Here is a 19,626-nt window from a genome sequence, read left to right as displayed (position 1 = left end):
CATCGTTTTTGTAATGTGGTGAACAGAACTCTATTCCAGGTATGGTCTTACTAAGGTTTTATAAAATGGTAATAATACTTAACGTGGATTCTATGCCTCCGTTTATACAACCAAGGATTGTATTGGCTTCTTTGGCTGCTGCCCCATACTTCTGGCTCATATTTAAGTAATCGTCCACTAGAACGCCAAGGTTCCTCTCACAATTACTGTTTTTGAGCCAGGTTTTGCCTAATCTATACTTGTACCTTTGGTTTTTTCCTACCTAAGTGTTAAAACCTTGATTTTTTCCTATATTAAATTTCATTTTGTTGGATAGGGCTAATTGTTCAAGTCTGTCAAGATGCTTTTGGATCCTACACTTGTCTTCTGGGTGGTTGGCTATTCCTGCCAGCTGAATGTCATCTGCAAATTTGAAGAGTTCCCCTTATATTTCCTCATCTAACTCATTTATGAAGATATACAAAAGTACTGGTGATGATGCTATCTCTCCCAAATTTTTCTAGCTTACCAAGCTAGAAATGCCTTACTGAAATCCAAGTATACTATGTCCATAGCATTTCGCTGGCCCACTAATTTAGTCATTTGGTTAAATAATAAAATAAGATTGGTTTGGCATGGCACAAACACATGCTGGCTTCTAGTTATAACTTTATTTGTTTCTAGATGTTTGCAGATGTATTTTTTGATTATCTGTTCCAGTATCTTCCCAAGTATTGATGTTAGGCTGATTGGTCTGTAGTTTCCTGTGTCTGTTTTTTTCTCCTTTTCCTTTTCTGAAGATGGGAACTACATCAGCTGTTTTCCAATCCTCAGGTAGTTCCCCGGTGCTCCAGGATTTTTTTGAAAAATATGGTAATAATAGTTCTGAGATAACATCTGCCAGCTCCTTCAGAACTCTGTGATGTAATCTGTCGAGTCCTGGTGATTTATATTAATCAAGATCAGACACGTATTCTCTTATTATTTTCTTGATTATTTAAATTTTTATTTCTAGGCTGTTTTTTATAGTTATGTTTTTGGTAGGTTGGGCTACTGTATTTTCTTTTTGCATGAAGAGTGATGCAAAGAATGAGTTAAGCAGCTTTGCTTTCCCTCTACTGCCTGTTATTTCCTTGTCGTCTTCTCAGAGGACCGAGTGTTTCCTTGACTCTTTCTTGTTATTTATATGTTGAAAGAAACTTTTTTTTATTACCTTTGACTTTTATTGTAAATCTCCATGCTTCTTGAATTGTTTTCCCCTTTAGGATTTTCATCCATGGAATCTTTCCTAGGCTGTCTCTGAGTTTGTTAAAATCAGCTCTTTTAAGGTTTAAAATACTGGTTGGATTATGTTCTCTTGTTTGCACTATATTGTATTCCAATAAGATGTGATCACTCTCGCCCAAAGTTCCGGCAACTTCAACTCCTTCTGTCACTTCTTCTCTATTAGTAAGAATTAGGTCCAGTATAACTTTTCCTCTAGTTCCCACCTCTACCTTTTGAATGACCAAGTTGTTAACTAGGTTGGCCAGCCATTTACGCGGTCCTGCTGGCCAAGAGCCCATGGCCTGGTCCTGGTCCGCGGCCCATAGGTTGGGGATCCCTGTTCTAGGAGGTTTTCATCCTTAGTTTTGTGCATTTCTATAGAGATGTAGTGATCTTTTATATATAATGCACTCCACCTCCTATTTTGTTAGGTCTGCTTCTTTTGAACAGTTTGTTCAAAACAGTTTGTCCTTCCATCAGTACATTCCACTCATGGGTTTCGTCTCATCGCGTTTCAGTAATGGCCTCCATGTGCTAGTACTTCAAGTTCACTCTGTTTGTTCCCTAAACTTTGAGTGTTAGTGCACAGGCATTTAAGTTCTTTATGGCTGACCCTGGGTTTGCTTCCTATATCTCCTACTTTGCATCTGAGTTTTTCTTATTTCTCTTCACTCCCTACCTCCTTATTTGATTGGTTGCCTAGTGGATTTTGCTTAGAATTAGGTCCTAAAGGTTGTAAAGATTGGTCCCCCTTCCACCTCACCTTCTGATAAGGTGACTAAGTTGCTTTCCAATAAAACTCTTGTGAGGTGCTGTCCATCCCTTGCCAAGAGCTCTTCATATAGGTAACGCAGACTATGGTTTAGGAACCCAAAGTTCCTAGACGCCAATTCTTAAGCCAACGGCTCATTTTTAAAATCCTTTGCTCACTCATTGGATGTTGGTCTTTTGTTGGAAATATGGACAAAACACCACTTGGGGTCCTACCTTCTTAACTTTCTTCCCTAGCTGTTCGTAATCTCTTGTTATTGTTTTCAGGTTCGTTGTTGTGTCATTCGTCACCACATATCAGAGAAAAAAGGGGCAGTAATTCGAGAGTTTATTATTTTAGTAAAGCTCTCGGTCACATCTTTGATTTTTGCTCCAGAGAGACAACATACCTGCCTAGATTGAATGTCCGGTCTACAGATGGCTGGTTCTGTTCCCCTGAGAATTGAGTCTCCTTTCACTAACATTCACCTTTTTTAACCTAGGGAAGCCTGAGTTATTTTTCTGCCTTTCACTGCAGCACTTGTTGATGCCTCTTTTCTAGGTCTCTGCATGCTTTCTTCCAGGGGGAGGCTATGAAATTGATTGCTCAGCTCCAGAACCAAGACAGAGTAAGGATGTCCCCTTCAATCTTTTCCTAGTTCCCCAGAGGGCTGTTAGGGGAGGGAGAACCTGGCTTATAATTAAGGGTGGCGACAGGAACAAGGGACTTAATATTCCAGTTGCTATCTAGCTCCAGACATGAATCAAATGGCCTGAAGAGACGTGCTGGTTTCATAAGACGTTCATAGCCCTTTGATATTAGGCAGAGTACTGAACATGCTTTCATTTCTTCAGCTGTTGTAATATATTCTTTTTTGAAGGTTTTAAAGTTGCGATGTGGAAATTTTTAATTTGCACAAGTGAAGTGTTGAAAAATGAACGAGAATTTCTGGGTCCTTTTTTGCATCTGAGTATTCATCTGCGTCCAGTATTCTTTAAAAGCCATTTTTCTACTTTTTTTTTAAAAAAAAAAAGGAATGTAGTGGACTCAGGACTTTAGACACCAGTCAGCTTAACCTCAGTATTTGGCAAAATCCTAGGAAAGACAATTAAGTAATGGTTTCATAAGTTTATATGAGGGAACTAGGTGATCATGTGAAAACAACATGGGTCAATTAAGAACAGGTCATGCCCTCTGAGAAATATAAGGTTCATATCCAATTTGATGGAATATTCCCAAACTGGATGTGATCCTAAAGAAGTCACAATTGTGCCAGGATGCTCTGGTTTTAAAATTGAGAAAAAGGTAAAACATTTGGGTGCTACCTTGCCTAATTTGAATTGTATGTGATTTCAAAATAATTATGTTAAGGTATGGAATGAAGATAATTATGATACATTATGATGAGAATAATTGCAATTATCATTATTGGGAAGAATCTCTATGATTAAGATGAACATTTTATCTAGAATGCTGTTGACAGCTGATGTACCATTTAAGCAATGGCAAAAAGATATTTCCAAATTTGTCTGGCAAGACAATAAACTAGGAATTAAATACAAAATGCTGCAGGGTAGGAATGTAAGAGAAGAGTTAGTACTATGAGATTTGAAATTATATTTCGCAGCTTGTTGTTTAGAATAGATGAAGAATGGGTGACTTTGAGAAATTGGACATTTTTGGAACTGGAAGGATATGATTTAAGGTTTGGTTGGCATAGCTATTTGTGGTATGATAAAGTTAAGGTTATTGTAGATGTTAAAACTCACTTTATTAGAAATGCCATATTGAGAGTTTGGTATAGGTCTAAGGCATGACTGTCTTCTAAAATACAATAGTGATTGGATACTTGATTTCCTTATTGATAGGCCCCAGATTGTGTGAGTTAGAAAGAAGGTTTCCAATTCCATCCCCTTGAGTACAGGTTCTCCACAGGGCTGTGTCCTGAGTCCGCTACTTGTTCAGCTCGATGACCCATGACTGCTGTGCCAAATCTGCCAAGAATCATATTGTGAAGTATGCAGAAAACACGGCAGTGGTGGGTCTTATCCGGGATGACAATGAAGATATTTATAGGGAAGAGGTGAAGGCTCTGGTGGACTGGTGCAATAAAAGTAACCTGGTTCTAAATGTTGATAAAACAAGGAGATCATTGTAGATTTTAGAAAGAGTCGGCATAGTCATACTCCACTCAGTATCAAGGATGCAGCTGTAGAGGTGGCCAACAGTATTAAGTATATGGGGGTGCAGATAACTAACAATCTGAATAGGTCTCTCCACACGTCATTTTTAGTGAAGCGTGCAAACCAGCATCAGCATTTTTTGCGTCAGATGAGGAGAGCACATCTTTCTCCTTCTGTCTTGGCCACTTTTTACAGAGGCACGATTGAAAGCATTTTAATAAACTGTATCACTGTCTGGTTTGGTGGCAGCAGTGCCTCAGATAGAAAGTCTGTACAGAGAATGGTAAGGACAGCCAAGAAGATCATAGGAGGCTCACTTCCTGGTATTCAGGATGCTGCTTATAAGCGCTATGTGCTTAGAGCTCAAAGCATTGTTAGAGACCCCACATATAAATTTTGGGCTCAGTTGTGGCCGTATCTTGAGGACTACCTGTACACAAAAATGGAAGGAACTTACAAATGCATGGTTAAGCCAATGGAATTTGTGAGAAATAGCAGAAACTGACAGCTTCGATTAAAGCAGACATGTCAAACACAAGGCCCGGGGGCCGGATCCAGCCCGCGAAGTGGTTTCATGCGGCCCGCGAAGCCATCCTGGAAACAGTGAGGGAACGGCCCCCACTGCCTTGGCCCTGGCCCAGAGACCCTCCTTCTGTCAGAGACCCTCAGATCTGTCCCACTCCTGCCCAGGCCCCCATAGGCACCCTTGATGCGAACGATGTAGAGCTGGCCATGCCCACCCAGTAGGCCACACCCACTCTAGCCATGCCCACCCAGTAGGCCACGCCCACCCTGGCCATACCCACCCGGCCCCTTGAGGGCAACCACAATGCTGATGCGGCCCTCAATGAAATTGAGTTTGACACCCCTGGATTAAAGAAAAGACGTATCAATTTCTATCAAGAAACCACTTTTGGACTTTTTGCAAGAAAATGAAAAAAATGGAATTGTGATTTTGGGACTTGATTAGAACTAAATGGATTATGAACTAATGTGCCTTACTGTTATTTTAAAGTGAGTGTTTGATGTATTTTTAGTCTATATTTGTACCAAAGAAAGGTAGAAATCATTCTTGTCCTTCTTGCTTGTCTATTTTTTGGTTATATATATATAAAACCACAGGCTCCCCGTCACTCCTGTCAGTAGAGGCCAGGGAGGATATATATCTATGTGTGTCTGTGGCCTAAAGGTTAATACAGCTACCTAACATGCAAGCTGCCCAGGTTTGAATCCCAGAGGGGTAAGACTAGCTGATGAGAGCTAAAGAGCTTGAAATAGCTATACTGGTCTCCCTTTAACTCTTTGTCAGTCACAAAATTTTGAATATATATATACATATATTCAAAATTTTGTGACTGACAAAGAGTTAAAGGGATACACACACACACACACATACAGTGTGTATATACACTGTCTATTGTTATATTACATTATATTATTATATTATATTTACATCAAATATATCAAAACCACAAATATTACGGGATAAGTTTTGGAATGTGAGAGCACCACAGATTTGGATCATCAGCTTCAGAGACTTTATAAAGCCCTTCAAATGGGTTTCGAAAATGCAGTTCTATTCTCATCATCTTCATGCCTACATATACACTTTTGAAAGAGAATGGAAAAGGATTTGAATCTGCCTTAGTGCATTCCTGTTCTATTTCTGTCCTTCCTCTTTATAGCATACATTAGAACCTTCATCTAATATGATGAACCTTATTTTGTAAGGCAACTTATATCCACAAGGCATTACTAAAGAAAAGATATGGGAGTTCTTTCCACCTAATTTTGGTAAAATACACAATACAGTTATAATAGATGCATAACGCCTCAAAGAAATGTCAGTCGAGCAATTCAGTCCAATAAGCTATTTGATTTATACGAAAGACTCTTCTTGAGGATGTGAAATAGCTGTTTTACAATAACCGATCATTATAAAAATGGATCATTTTGTAACTTTTTCAGGGCCGTTGCACAAGGGAGAACTGCAAATATCTTCATCCACCAACACATTTGAAAACTCAGCTAGAAATTAATGGTAGAAACAACCTGATCCAACAGAAAACTGCAGCAGCAATGCTTGCGCAGCAGATGCAGTTTATATTCCCAGGAGCAACTCTTCAGCCAATGGTCAGTACTTTTAATGAAATGCCAGCCCAATGCCTTATCTTCATAGCTCACATCTGGCTAACTTATAAATAAATGAATTTATTGTAATTTTAATATATAGATTACAATATGCTATCATCAAATATTGTCAAGTAAAATGTATAAATCATTTTTATGAACTTTTTCTGTTTGTCATCTTATTGCAACTGTTGAACTTTTTGAATTTGGGGAGCAAGCTAGTTTATTCTGGACAAACTACAAAGAAAAACATAGTGAGATTCAACTAAGCTGAATAATTTATATATTAATTTGCTTATCACATACACACATATATTTATAAATGTATAGTATTTGCACAATTTATTTCTGGAGATTGGCGAATATTTAGTTACGAAAATGTAGCCTGTGATGTGAAAAATCCTAAACTGACCCAGAAACTTTTTGATATGTAGAAATCATTAAAAGTAAAAATAGTAAGAAATTTGGGGTAGTGATTAAGGTATTAAGTGAGAAACCAAGAGTTTTAATCTGGCTTTAGGCATGAAGTCAGTTGGATGACATTGCCAAGAAAACTTGAAGGTGCACATGAGCACATGCAGTTATAAAAGCACACACATAAACACTCTTTATTTGTGTACTGCTTGGATCAGAAATTTAATGTTTTCAAATGCTGTTTCTCCTTTAAGAAAGACTTAAATCTAAGTCTTAAAGTTTCATGAATGGTTTAAATGCAATCTATTTTGAGCAAAAAGCAAAAATTATAGTTAATAATGTGGTGTCAGAGGAAATTAGAATTGAAAAGGGTACCAGGCAAGGGTGCCCACTCTCCCCTCTGTTATTTATTATGGTTCTGGAAGTCTTGCTGAATATGATAAGGAAAGAGGAAGGTGTGAAAGGGATTATAGTGGGTTCGAAACAATATAAGTTAAAAGCCTTTGCTGATGATTTGGTGTTAACGTTACAAGATCCAGAAACCAGTGCAATTAAAGCACTGGAAATAATACAAGAGTTCGGACATGTTGCAGGTTTTAAATTGAATAAGAGTAAAACCAAACTCTTAGGGAAAAATCTGACATTAGAGGGGAAAAATAAGTTACAGGAAGCCACTGGTTTTTTGTAAAAAAGGTGAAGTATCTGGGTGTAAATATGACGGCAAAAAATTTGAATTTGTATAAAGATAATTACGATAAAATGTGGAATGAAATTAAGAGAGATCTGGATATTTGGACAAATTTGAAATTGTCTTTGATGGGCCGAATTTCAGTTGTTAAGATGAATGTATTGCCAAAAATGTTGTTTCTATTTCAAGTACTTCCAATTATTGAAAAGTTGAATTGTTTTAAAGAATGGAAAAAGGTATTATCAAAATTTATCTGGCAGGGGAAAAAACCTAGAATTAAGCTCAAGCTATTAACAGATTCAAAAGATAGAGGGGGCTTTTCCCTGCCAGATTTGAAACTTTATTTTGAAGCTGCTGCTTTTTGCTGGTTGAGAGATTGGTTTGTGTTAGAGAATACAGATGTATTAGATTTGGAAGGTTTTGACAATGTATTTGGATGGCATGCATATTTATGGTATGATAAGATAAAGGTCCACAAAGGCTTTAAAAATCATATAAATAAGAAAGACTTAAATCTAGACTTGGGGGAAAGTAGCACAGTTTTCATTTAATCAGTAATTCATATATTTTAAAATTTATCTCACATCAAATATTTTGGAGTTGAATAACACCAGAAAGGTCCTTAATGTATATATTTTTTCATCCTTGTTAGAAGAATAACATGTAGCATAATCATGGATAATAAATTATAGTTTTGATGTATTTCTAGCATTTCATACCAAGGTATGTCGTCAATTGTCTTGTTTGCATCAGCAAGACATATTTCTTTATCACTAAATTAATTTTGTTCCATTCCTTGGTTGGTTAAGCATCCTATCTATATTTTTTGTTTACATATGTGCAGTGTACACCAATTCCCTCAAAGATACACATGGCTCCAAAGCTTTCATGCTGAGTCAGTTATGCAGTATGAACTTTAGCTTTTTCTGTATAATGCCTGTTTCAGAATCCTTTGGAACTAGTTCATCAAAATTAAAACATGATACTCAGTTTAATTTGTTAAGAACACCACAAATATCTAGACACTGAGTTGATACATTCTACTAAGTCAAAATATGGGTTATTTTGGTGTCTAGTATGTGTGTGGACCCAGCTAACATAAATCAGTGAGCTTTGATACTGAATTTATTACAGAGCATGAATGTTTATTTTTCATTTCTACATGTTTATTTATTATTCCTTTTTATTCTCTCTTTCAGCCATCATTTCCAGTAGGACCAACAATAGGATCTAATCCAGCACTAAACTTTGCACCATATTTAGCTCCTGTTACTTCTGGGGTTGGATTAGTTCCTACTGAAATTGTTCCCACACAATCTGTAATTGTTCCTGGAAATCCTGTCTCTGTCTCTGGATCAGCTACACCACAGAAACTCCTCAGGACAGATAAACTGGAGGTATGGAGAGCAAAATTCTTCTGATACATGCAGAATTTGGTATTTGTTTATATAGGTTTGTGAATAAACACAATGCCTATATTTAAATGTAGAGAAAAGGCGATTTCATTTCAGCTGGCTACTTAGCATAAGCAATGCCGATCCTCTGTTCTGATCTTTGATATGCTAATTGGGCTGAAATGAAGAAGTAAGTGCAGAGTTCATTATTATGGCTGTGCAAGGCTTTGTTTTTGATACATTCCATATAGCACTAGAAGGTAAGGTAAGAAGATCCTCCACCTCATGAAGCATCAGCACAAACCTTGTCTATCTTGACTTGCTTTAGTTTAAGGTGAGTGACTTCTGTACATGAACAGAGGAACTCTGAAAGGTTAGAAATTCAGTTAAAGCAGTCCCCTGAATCATCTCCTCAAATTTTGCCTGGCCTAGTGCAGCAATTGTAATCTATTATGTAATAGGTAAGGTAAAGGTAAAGGTTCCACCGCACATGCGTGCTAGTCATTTCCAACTCTAGGGGCTGGTGCTCATCTCCGTTTCAAAGCCGAAGAGCCAGCGTTTGTCCGAGGACATCTCCGTGGTCATGGGACCGGCATGACTAGACGCCAAAGGCGCACGGAACGCTGTTACCTTCCCACCGTAGTGGTCCCTATTTTTCTACTTGCATTTTTTATGTGCTTTCGAACTGCTAGGTTGGCAGAAGCTGGGACGAGTAACAGGTGCTCTGCTACGCGGCACTTGGGATTCGACCCGCCAAACTGCCGATCTTCTGATCGTCAAGCTCAGTGTCCTAACCCACTGAGCCACCGCGTCTCTTGGGATGTAATAGGTAGTTAGCTTTAATTTGGAAATAGAGAAAATAAACTAAGGGAAAAACATTAAGTTCAGCTAATTGTAGTCCATTACTACCTTTGTGTGCTCCATTCTCAGAGAGGTGACCTTCACATATGGAAAATCTGAGCTTGTTTCTTAAGTTCTGTCAGTCATAAGTTGAGATATAGAACTGGGTATTATCAATGTATGAATGATACCTAACTCCATGGCATCAGAATGACTTCATCCACCAGTTTCATATAGATAGAAGTGGGGAGAGGGTGGAAGCTTTGTGGAACCCCACAAAGCAGAGGTTTAGGGCTAAACTAGTCTACCCTGTCAACATTGAATGGAACGTATCCGTTAGGAAGGAGAAGCACCATAACACCACATCCTCCTTCCTAACCCCTGGGTTAGTCCAGAAGGATATCACAATTGATAATATTAAAAGTCACTGAGAGATCAAGGACCCTGATGAATTCAAGACCCATGCAAAATTTATACAAAAGCGAAGCCCATCTTATAGACTGAGATGACAGGTCGTACAATTTTCAGAGATTATTTGGGCACAGCTCAAAAATTGCATTTTAAATTCTTTCTTGTACTCAAGTGAGTAATTACCCTCACGTGCATAATAAATATTGTTTTGTGCCCCAGGTTTGCAGGGAATTCCAACGAGGAAACTGTGCACGGGGTGAAACCGATTGTCGCTTTGCACATCCTTCTGACAGCACAATGATTGACACAAATGACAACACTGTAACTGTTTGTATGGATTACATCAAAGGGCGTTGCCTGAGGGAAAAATGCAAATATTTTCATCCTCCTGCTCACTTGCAGGCCAAAATCAAAGCTGCTCAACACCAGACAAACCAAGTGGCAGTGGCAGCTCAGGCTGCCGCTGCAGCTGCTACAGTCATGGTAAGTGCAATGGGAACAGGGGACCTTTAAAAGTCAGCTTTAAGTCCTTGAGCTGGCCACTTTTAAGATGGATTTTTGTTATAGGTTAGCAGCCTAGCAAATCTGTTTCACTCAATAATTTCAGCACAAGGAGTATCTTCCTGGAATGTGGCAAAGGTCAAGATCTTAACTCCCTTGTTTTTCCCACATTTTCCTTCGTATTTAGTACAGGCTTGCTTAACTTGCTTTTTACTTGAAGTTTGGATAAACTGGCCTGCTAACTACATGTACATGTTGGTGGAGCAGTGGGCTAATGCCTCCTTAAGTAACACCAGCTGCCTGCAATTAGTGCAGGTTCGCATCCCACCAGGCTCAAGGTTGACTCAGCCTTCCATCCTTCCGAGGTAGGTAAAATGAGGACCCAGATTGTTGGGGGCAATTAAGCTGACTTTGTAATAATGCCGCTTGGGGTGTGTGTGAAAGCCCTAATAAGCAGGCATATACATAGAATGAAGGCTACTGCTAAGCTTGTAAGCCGCCCTGAGTCTTCGGAGAAGGGCGGGATATAAATGGAATTAAAATAAATAAAATAAAATATTCACATGGTGGTTTAGAAAATATCCGATGCAGTTTTCTAGCTAGGTCTTTCTTTATTACATTTGCATGGTGGCTTATATGATGACTGTACTGATTAAAATATTAGGAAGAAAGAAATTCATTCATATGCAAGCCTTTTAAATTGAGGGCAAAATACTGGATGTCTTCTTTTTCAAAATAATTTGGAAAAAGAGATTAGGTGGAAATACGGTTTGTGATAGGTTGATATGCGTTCCCCATATAGGCTGAATCCTTGGAAGGAAACCTGTGCAAGAAATTTTGCCCAATCTCTCACTATTTCTCATACTGACAATCTTGGATGGCTCTGTTGTGATATCATTCTTCTAGAATGCTCTTTTTGAGTTCACCATTTGTATTTCTTCCTTTAAAACAAAAGATAATACCCCTTTTTCACTCATTGGAGTTTTTGTAAACTTCATTCATTATTTGTGACATCTAGTCACAGTCCCAAGAACCTCTTTAAGTGGGTGGAATATTATACTGTTTGTATCTACCTTTTAACTTTATAAAAATGTCATTGAATTTCTAAGTTGTGAAAAAAGCACTACAAACAGATAGCTCTCTGTATCATCCTAAAATCTTGTAGGAATATCAGTGTAATGACTATGACATTTCTATTTACAATATCTTTTCAAAAATAGTTTCTTTTAGTTTAGAAATGCTGAAAGAGGTGTTTTACCCTAAGAATTTCCTTTCTATTAGCAGACTCTTTATGGTAATTTATTTGGTTTATATTTTCAGTATATTAGATAGCACAAGCAGAATTTTCAGGTGAGGAAGAGAAGTATCCTCAATTCAAAAATCTGTCCTCATTCTTGCCATAGGGCAAGTAATAAAACAAATGTAGTTACTTTCAGTGTTCACTGTTCAAATATGTGAACAACCGGTTCTCTGTGTAGATGCCGCTTCCGGAAGTCCATTTTGGGCCTGGGCAACAAAAAATTAGCTACCGGTTCTGCCGAACTGGTGCGAACTGGCTGAATCCCATCACTGCTTACTTTATATAGTACAGTAGATGTTGACTGTAGATTGTACATCCAGCCACCATATAAAATATTGTTATAAACACAGCTAATGTAACTTCTTGCAAGGCTCTACAATGATCTTAAATCTACCAGAATCATAGAAATAGAATAACAGTGTTGGAAGGGACCTTGAAGTCTTCTAGACCAGGGCTTTTCAACCTTTTCACCCATTGTACCACTTTTAGGATATGGCAACATCCGAGTACCATCAGTCGCCTAGCAAGGTGTCAAAAACTTGATGACCAAAAAAAAAAAAGGAAAAAAGTGAGGAAGTACAGGTAGTCCTCGACTTACAACAGTTCGCTTAGTGACTGTTCGAAGTTCAATGGCACTGAAAAAAGTGCCCCCCAAGCCACAGCTGAGCAAGACATCTGCCTGCCTGCCTGGCGGCGCTCTTCCTCCTGTCCAAGGTTTTCATTGTTGTGAGCATTTCTGTTCAGGATTGGCAGCAGGGGTGGGGTGGGGGGTGTTTGGTTTTTATTTCCCCCCTCGGCTGGGTGGTTGCAGCAGGTTTTGGTCACTTCACATGACCCTGGGACACTGTGACCATCATAAATATGAATCAGTTGCCAAGCATCCGAATGTAAATCACAAGACCCTGGAGATGCTGCAACATTCCAGCTGATCGGCGCGCCTTCTGGGCTCAGAAGCGCCAGGATCAGCGCCGAGCTCCAGCTGGAGCCTGGCGCTGATCCCGGCGCTTCCGCTGAGCCCTGACAGCCCTGAAGCTCCAGCCATCTCTCGCTCAGGCTTGTGCGGTGCTGCCACCAGTTCAGCTTATTCCCCTCCCCAGCTAGCACTTTGCTAGGATGGTCGCGTACCACCTGCCAGGTGCCAATGTACCACAGGTGGTACCCGTACCACTGGTTGAAAAGCCCTGTTCTAGACCAATTCCCTGCTCAAGCAGGAGGCCCTATGCCATTCCAAACAAATGGCTGTCCGAAGTGTCCATAATCAATTTGACATTTATTGATATCTGCTTTTAGGGATCAGAACTCAAATATCTGCCTCTGTTTAAATAGAAATCTAGATAGATTGATATTATCAAACATAATTTGGTATAGCATAACAAGATAGACACAATCAAGCATAAATGGAAATCCATAAACCAATATAATTTTGCACGCATTTGTTTAAAAACAAGGAGCACTTAATGTTTTCCATATAGGAATTGATGAGTGTGAGCTTAAAAACACTTTGCTACAGTTACAAACCACATTTGTGTTTTTGTGTGAGGACTCCATTCATCACCATCTAAAGTTGGAGATGTTCTCTTTGTTTGATGTCTTGCTGAAATCACTTTAGTCATGTCACTGGATAGTTAAATTTTAAAATTTGCTGCCATAAAATGCAGTGGTGTGGGCCAATTTGGATGAAAAAGTGTTTAAAGTTCTAAGGATGAAATGAGAGCTACTAGGCATTATGACTCGAGTACTCGATGGCAGTGAGTCTCTAGAGACCAGTTGCTAGGGAACAGCTATCAGGAGGTTTTAATGCTCTCCTGACCTCTTTGTGGGTTCCCCATAGACATTTGATTGGTCACTGTGGGAACAGAGTATTGATCTAGATGATCCTTGATCTGATCCAACACAGCTCTTTATACGGTGTGTTGTTGTTGCATAGCTAGCTTAGAGTTTGGCTGAAGACAAAACCATTTGTGCCAATACTGAAAATATGTTTATAATATATCAGTAGTAGACATTTGTAAGCAAACAAATCTAGATTAGTAGATGTTTGAATTACTGAGGAGTGAGTTCTGAGAAAATGGTCCATATTAGCATTACGGATTTCCTTGTTGGCAGAGAACAAAAATTAATTGGAACTCTCCATCATCTTTACACAATTCCTAATACGAGAGTTTATTCAGCATCCAAGTACAAATAACACACTGCTGCAGGCATGTTGCAAAATAATGACATGGTTTGAATTTCCATTATCCTCATTAGACAAATATCTCATTCCAAACCAAATGTACTTCTACAGATTAGGTGAAAGCTAGCTCAGAAGCAGTAACTGTGAGAGAGATCTTGGAGTCTTAGTGGATAATCACTTAAATATGAGCCAGCCACTTAAATACGTTGCAGCCGCCAAAAAAGCCAATGCAATCCTAGGCTGAATTAACAGAGGGATAAAGCCAAGATCACATGAATAATGCCTTAGTAAGTCCACTCTTGGCATACTGCATCCAGTTTTGGTCACCACAATATAAAAAGGATGTTGAGACTGGAAAGGGTGCAGAGAAGAGCATTAAAGATTATTAGGGGCTGGAGACTAAAACATGTAGAACAGTTGCAGGAATTGGATATATCTTGTCTAGTGAAAAGAAGAACTGGGGTGACATGAGAGCAGTGTTTCAATATTTGAGGGACTGTTACAAAGAAAAGAGGGGTCAACCTGTTTTCCAAAGCACCAGAAGGCAAGGCAAGAAATAATGGAGGGAAGCTAATCACTGGAGGCTTTTAAGAAGAGACTGGACAGCCATTTGCCTGAAATGGTATAGGGCAGGGGTAGGCAACCTTGGCTCTTTTATGACTCGTGGACTTCAACTCCCAGAATACCTGAGCCAGGCTCAGGAATTCTGGGAGTTGAAGTCCACGAGTCATAAAAGAGCCAAGGTTGCCTACCCCTGGTATGGGGTCTCCTGGTTGAGCAGGAGTTTGGAACAGAAGACTTCCAAGGTCTCTTCCAACTCTGTTATTCTGTTAAAATCCCCAAACCAAATGTTAAACAAAAAATGGTACAATTTTTTCCTACTTGACATGATAAGCTTTGGTTCCTAATATAGTTAAAACAAGAGGACATTTTAAAATATGTTGAATGTGATAAACTGATGATCAGAAGTAACATTTACTAAAGATCTAGGTAAAAAACAGACTTTAAAATAACATTAAACTTTCTCAGTTTTATATGTATGTTCATTTCATAAAAAAATATTGTTTTCCAGTGATTTCAATTTTGATTGTTAAGTTTTGGAAATTAATTTATGCTTTCTAATATGGCATAACTAACTTATCAGTATTAGCTTAGGAAAATCATTGCAATAACTGCTTTTCTACATAGTATAAAAGCTTACTGATGCTTATTTGTCTGCAAGCTGCTATTTTTATTCAACTTTCCTAAATTCCAAACATCTGTTATATTCTTATATTTTTTAACTAAGTTATGATAAATGCATTTTTTTGCTTCAGTACTAATCCAAGATGTAATGTTCATTTCTTTAGATGATAAAGTATTTCTGTTGTTGTGCATGTCTAGTGTTTTGTATGTCGTATATTGCATTCAGAATATTTTTTTCCTTCTCAACTATCCACAATGCAATGCCGTTCCCATGATGCACCTCTGCTTGCTGTTTACCTGTATGTTAATTCGCTTGAATCCCATTGGCCACTGCCATCATGTGCTCGCTGCCTGTCCTTAAAAAGACTCAGTCGACTGCCAAAGCAATGAAGCGACCTCTTGAAGCAGCCGTAGACCTGGTACTTTGACTTTCACCTTTTGCTTTGCATGTAGCTTTTCCAAAATGCAAATTAATTTAATGTTATCCGAATTGTATTCTCAATTATAAGGCATAATTTCAATATTTTAAGTAATCTCATTTTCACATGTTATTATGACAGAATAACCTAAGATCTTTTCTAAACAAATTTCATCTTCAATTGACTTATTTTAAAAGTTGAAGTGAAGGAAAAATGTGTTTTTATCATTGACACTGTTTATTCTATAATAAATAACATGTGCCTTTTATAAATATAAACAAATACAAATAAAACTTCAGTCACATTTTAACCTTATTTAAAAAAAATAGTCAGTGTTTTCTTTAGGCTCCCTTTTCAGTTTAATTGTTATGATTCTGTCATTTTATTTTAATTGTGCCATGCATTAATTATCGGTAATAATACAATCTCTTTTACACTGCTGCCTTTCGAGCCTGGCAAGGCTTTTTCAACTGTTAAAAAAGCTATAATAATTACACAGTCCTCATTTAAGATATAAATCTATGTATATAGATATATATGGATATATATATATATATATATATATATATATATATACACATGTATGTGTGTGTGTGTGTGTGTTTGTATTTGTGTGTGTGTGTATGTGTGTATTTAATTCACAGGCCTTTCCACCTGCTGTCCTTCATCCTTTACCAAAGAGACAAGCACTTGAGAAAAGCAATGGTGCCAGTGCTGTTTTTAATCCCAGTTTCTTGCACTACCAACAGGCTCTTGCTAGTGCACAGTTGCAGCAACATGCATCATTTATTCCCACAGGTATGTTCTTTTTAGAAGTAAAGAAATATTTTGATTCCTTTGTTTTTGAACAAAAAAAAAGCTCCATGCGATCCCATTCCTTGTGCTTTCATCTAAATAATTGTGTCCTTTTGCCTCCTCTTTTGGGAGGACATTGACAGTACTTTTTTCCTTTTCACTTTTAGTATTTCTGAAGAATATTATAGAACGTTTAGAAGTGTGTAAAGAGGATCAAAAAGTTTTCAGTCTGAACCATTTGGTTTTTTTTAATATGTTTCAACAGTCTTTTGGAAAGGGGCACGTTCTTGTCTCAGTTCTTTGGCATCTTTGAAGAACTATATATGTTCTAGAATCTATGTAGATATTTTCTGTGTAGAAAATATTTTTCTTAAAATGTCTACATAGATATTTTAAGGACTCAGAAGGACAAAGCAAATATATTAAGATTTACTGGGAATACACTGTTTTTGTGGTTGCTACTAAGTCCTACCTTTATTTTGTACAACCCAAGGCAGAGTCCAGGTAGTCCTTGACTTACAACAGGAGTGTCAAACTGCCAGCCCGTGGGTCGAATGTGTCATCCGGAAGCCACGCCCACTCCATTGCTGGCAATGGCAAAATAGTCCCAATATGTCTCGCAACGTCACATGACAACACGAGTTTGACATGTCTGACTTACAATCACAATCGAGCCCAAATTTTCTGTTGTTAAGTGAGACATTTGTTAAGTGAGTTTTGCTCCATTTTATGACATTTCTTGCCACAATTGTTAAGAGAATCACTGTGGTTGTTAAATTAGTAACCCGGTTGTTAAGTGAATCTGGTTTTCCCATTGACTTTGCTTGTCAGAAGATCACAAATAGTGAACATATGATCTCGGGACACAGCAACCGTCATAAATATGTATCAGTTGCCGAGCATCTCAGTTTTGATCACATGACCATGGGGATGCTGCAAAGATTGTAATTTTGAAAAATGGTCATATGTCACTTTTTTCAGTGCCGTTGTAACTCTGAACGGTCACTAAGTGAGCTGTTGGAAGTCGAGGACTATCTGTACATTATGCTCCTGCTTCCTATTCTGTTTTTCCTCTAAACAATTCTTCTGTGAGGTGGGTTTACCCTCTCCTTCTCTGTCTCTGATGTTTACCGAAGGCTACTCTTTTATTTCTTTCCAGAGGAAAAATTCTGTTTCATACCTGTTACACTGTCCATCTGCTATCACATTTGATGCTAATTTGAGGCATACTACGTAATATGAGACAGTTTCACAAAGGCAATGAAATCTAGCCATAGCATAGATTAGAATACGATAACAAGAATTTCCTATCATTGTAACGTTAAGTTACATGTCTAACTCTTATCTTCATTCTTTTTCCTGCTTCGGACTGCCATTTTAATATTTCCTAGAAGGGTCTTAAAGTTTTTGAAAAGTATTTGCCTAATGTTAATCTACCCCATGATTTGCTTTCCCTTATGCTCCAATTGAGGCATTAAAAATATTATCTCTTTTTTAAAAAAAGAAAATCACCAATGCAGAATCAGTTCTCTGCCCCTGATTACTGTATGTGTCTGTTGCCTACATTAAGACCATGATTCACTGTTAAATATGTATACAGTTTGCTTTGTTGCAATAACCCACGTGTATCCATCCATCAAATTCTGATCTGATCTTATTTGTAACATAAAAGGGACCTCAAAAGAAAATCATATCATGCCATTAAGAGAACAACATGTGAATATAAAACTCACTATTTCTTATGTAGATAATACTCTGTAATCTAAAGTTTGACATTGTGCCCCAAATAAACCGGTGTTAACAAGCAGAATATTCTACAAAAACATTTTAACAATACTGTATACCCATACACATTTTGCTGCATAGTTGTTTCAGACGTATGAGTTCTGTCAATTTGAGTAGTGCTTAATATTAGGACAAAATAGAGCCTGGGTGGAGCAGTGGGCTAATGCCTCCTTAAGTAACACCAGCTGCCTGCAATTAGTGCAGGTTCGCATCCCACCAGGCTCAAGGTTGACTCAGCCTTCCATCCTTCTGAGGTAGGTAAAATGAGGACCCAGAATGTTGGGGGCAATTAAGCTGACTTTGTAATAATGCCGCTTGGGGTGTGTGTGAAAGCCCTAATAAGCAGGCATATACATAGAATGAAGGCTACTGCTAAGCTTGTAAGCCGCCCTGAGTCTTCGGAGAAGGGCGGGATATAAATGGAATTTTTTTAAAAAAAGAAAAAAATATAAAAAAATGGAAAGGGATCCACAACTAAGGCAGAATATCAGAATATAGCCTGAATCTGCAAAAATGAAGTCAAGAAAGCTAAAGCTTAGAGTGAAATAAGACTTGCAACAAATGTCAAAAATATTTTTTTAAAGTTTCTTTCAACATGTAAAAACAAGAAAAAAGGCAAGGAAACAATGTCCATTAATGGGAGAAGGTGGCAAGGAAGTCACGGGCAGGAGGGAGAAAACAGAGCTGATTAATTCATTCTTTGCAACTGTCTTCATGCAAAAGGAAAAACAGCTCAATCTCTACCAAGAACAGAATAATAAAAGACAGACTAGGAGTACAAATTAAAATAGACAAGAAAATGGTAAGAGAACACCTGTCCACCCTAGATGAGTCCAAATCACCAGATCCAGATGGATTACATCCCAGAGTTCTGAAGGAGCTGACAGACGTTATCCTGGAATCATCGAACCATATCTTTCAAAGATCCTGAAGCACCAGGGAACTACCAGAGGATTGGAAAAGAGCTGATGTGATTCTCATCTTCAAAAAAGGGAACAAAAGGGTCCAGGAAAACTACAGACCAATCAGCCTGACATCAATACCTAGGAAGATCTTGGAAAAGATAATCAAAAAACAGATTTTGAACACCTAGAAGCAAGCAAAGTTTGTCAAAACTTTGTAAAAACTTTCACGGGTTTGTCAAAAACAGATCATGCCAAACAAATCTTATTTCATTCTTTGACAAAGTGACTAAATTAGTGGACCAGCAAAATGCTGTGGACATAGTATACTTGGATTTCAGCAAGGCATTTGACAAAGTAGACCACAGCCTAAGGTAAAGGTAAAGGTAAAGGTTCCCCCGCACATGCGTGCTAGTCGTTTCTGACACTAGGGGCCGGTGCTCATCTCCGTTTCAAAGCCGAAGAGCCAGCGCTTGTCCGAGGATGTCTCCGTGGTCATGTGGCCGG

General features: G+C 38.2%; 1 protein-coding gene across 3 annotated transcripts in view; it reads left to right on the top strand.

The window, feature by feature from the left end:
• MBNL2 (muscleblind like splicing regulator 2) overlaps positions 1 to 19,626 on the top strand; it is a 63,304-nt gene that overhangs the window by 20,843 nt on the left and 22,835 nt on the right. For 2 of the 3 annotated variants that reach the window (XM_081327983.1, XM_081327982.1), the window contains exons 3-7: positions 6,148 to 6,312; positions 8,611 to 8,808; positions 10,276 to 10,539; positions 15,584 to 15,637; positions 16,282 to 16,435. In XM_081327983.1, coding sequence (XP_081184109.1) covers positions 6,148 to 6,312; positions 8,611 to 8,808; positions 10,276 to 10,539; positions 15,584 to 15,637; positions 16,282 to 16,435 — 835 coding nt within the window. The remainder of the gene's footprint in view (positions 1 to 6,147; positions 6,313 to 8,610; positions 8,809 to 10,275; positions 10,540 to 15,583; positions 15,638 to 16,281; positions 16,436 to 19,626) is intronic. The other variant, XM_081327984.1, reaches the window with a different exon arrangement.

This window comes from Vipera berus (genome assembly GCF_964194415.1).
Source record: "Vipera berus genome assembly, chromosome: 4".
In the NCBI taxonomy this organism is placed as follows: Eukaryota; Metazoa; Chordata; class Lepidosauria; order Squamata; family Viperidae; genus Vipera; species Vipera berus.
This window is presented reverse-complemented; position numbering and strand designations above follow the sequence as displayed.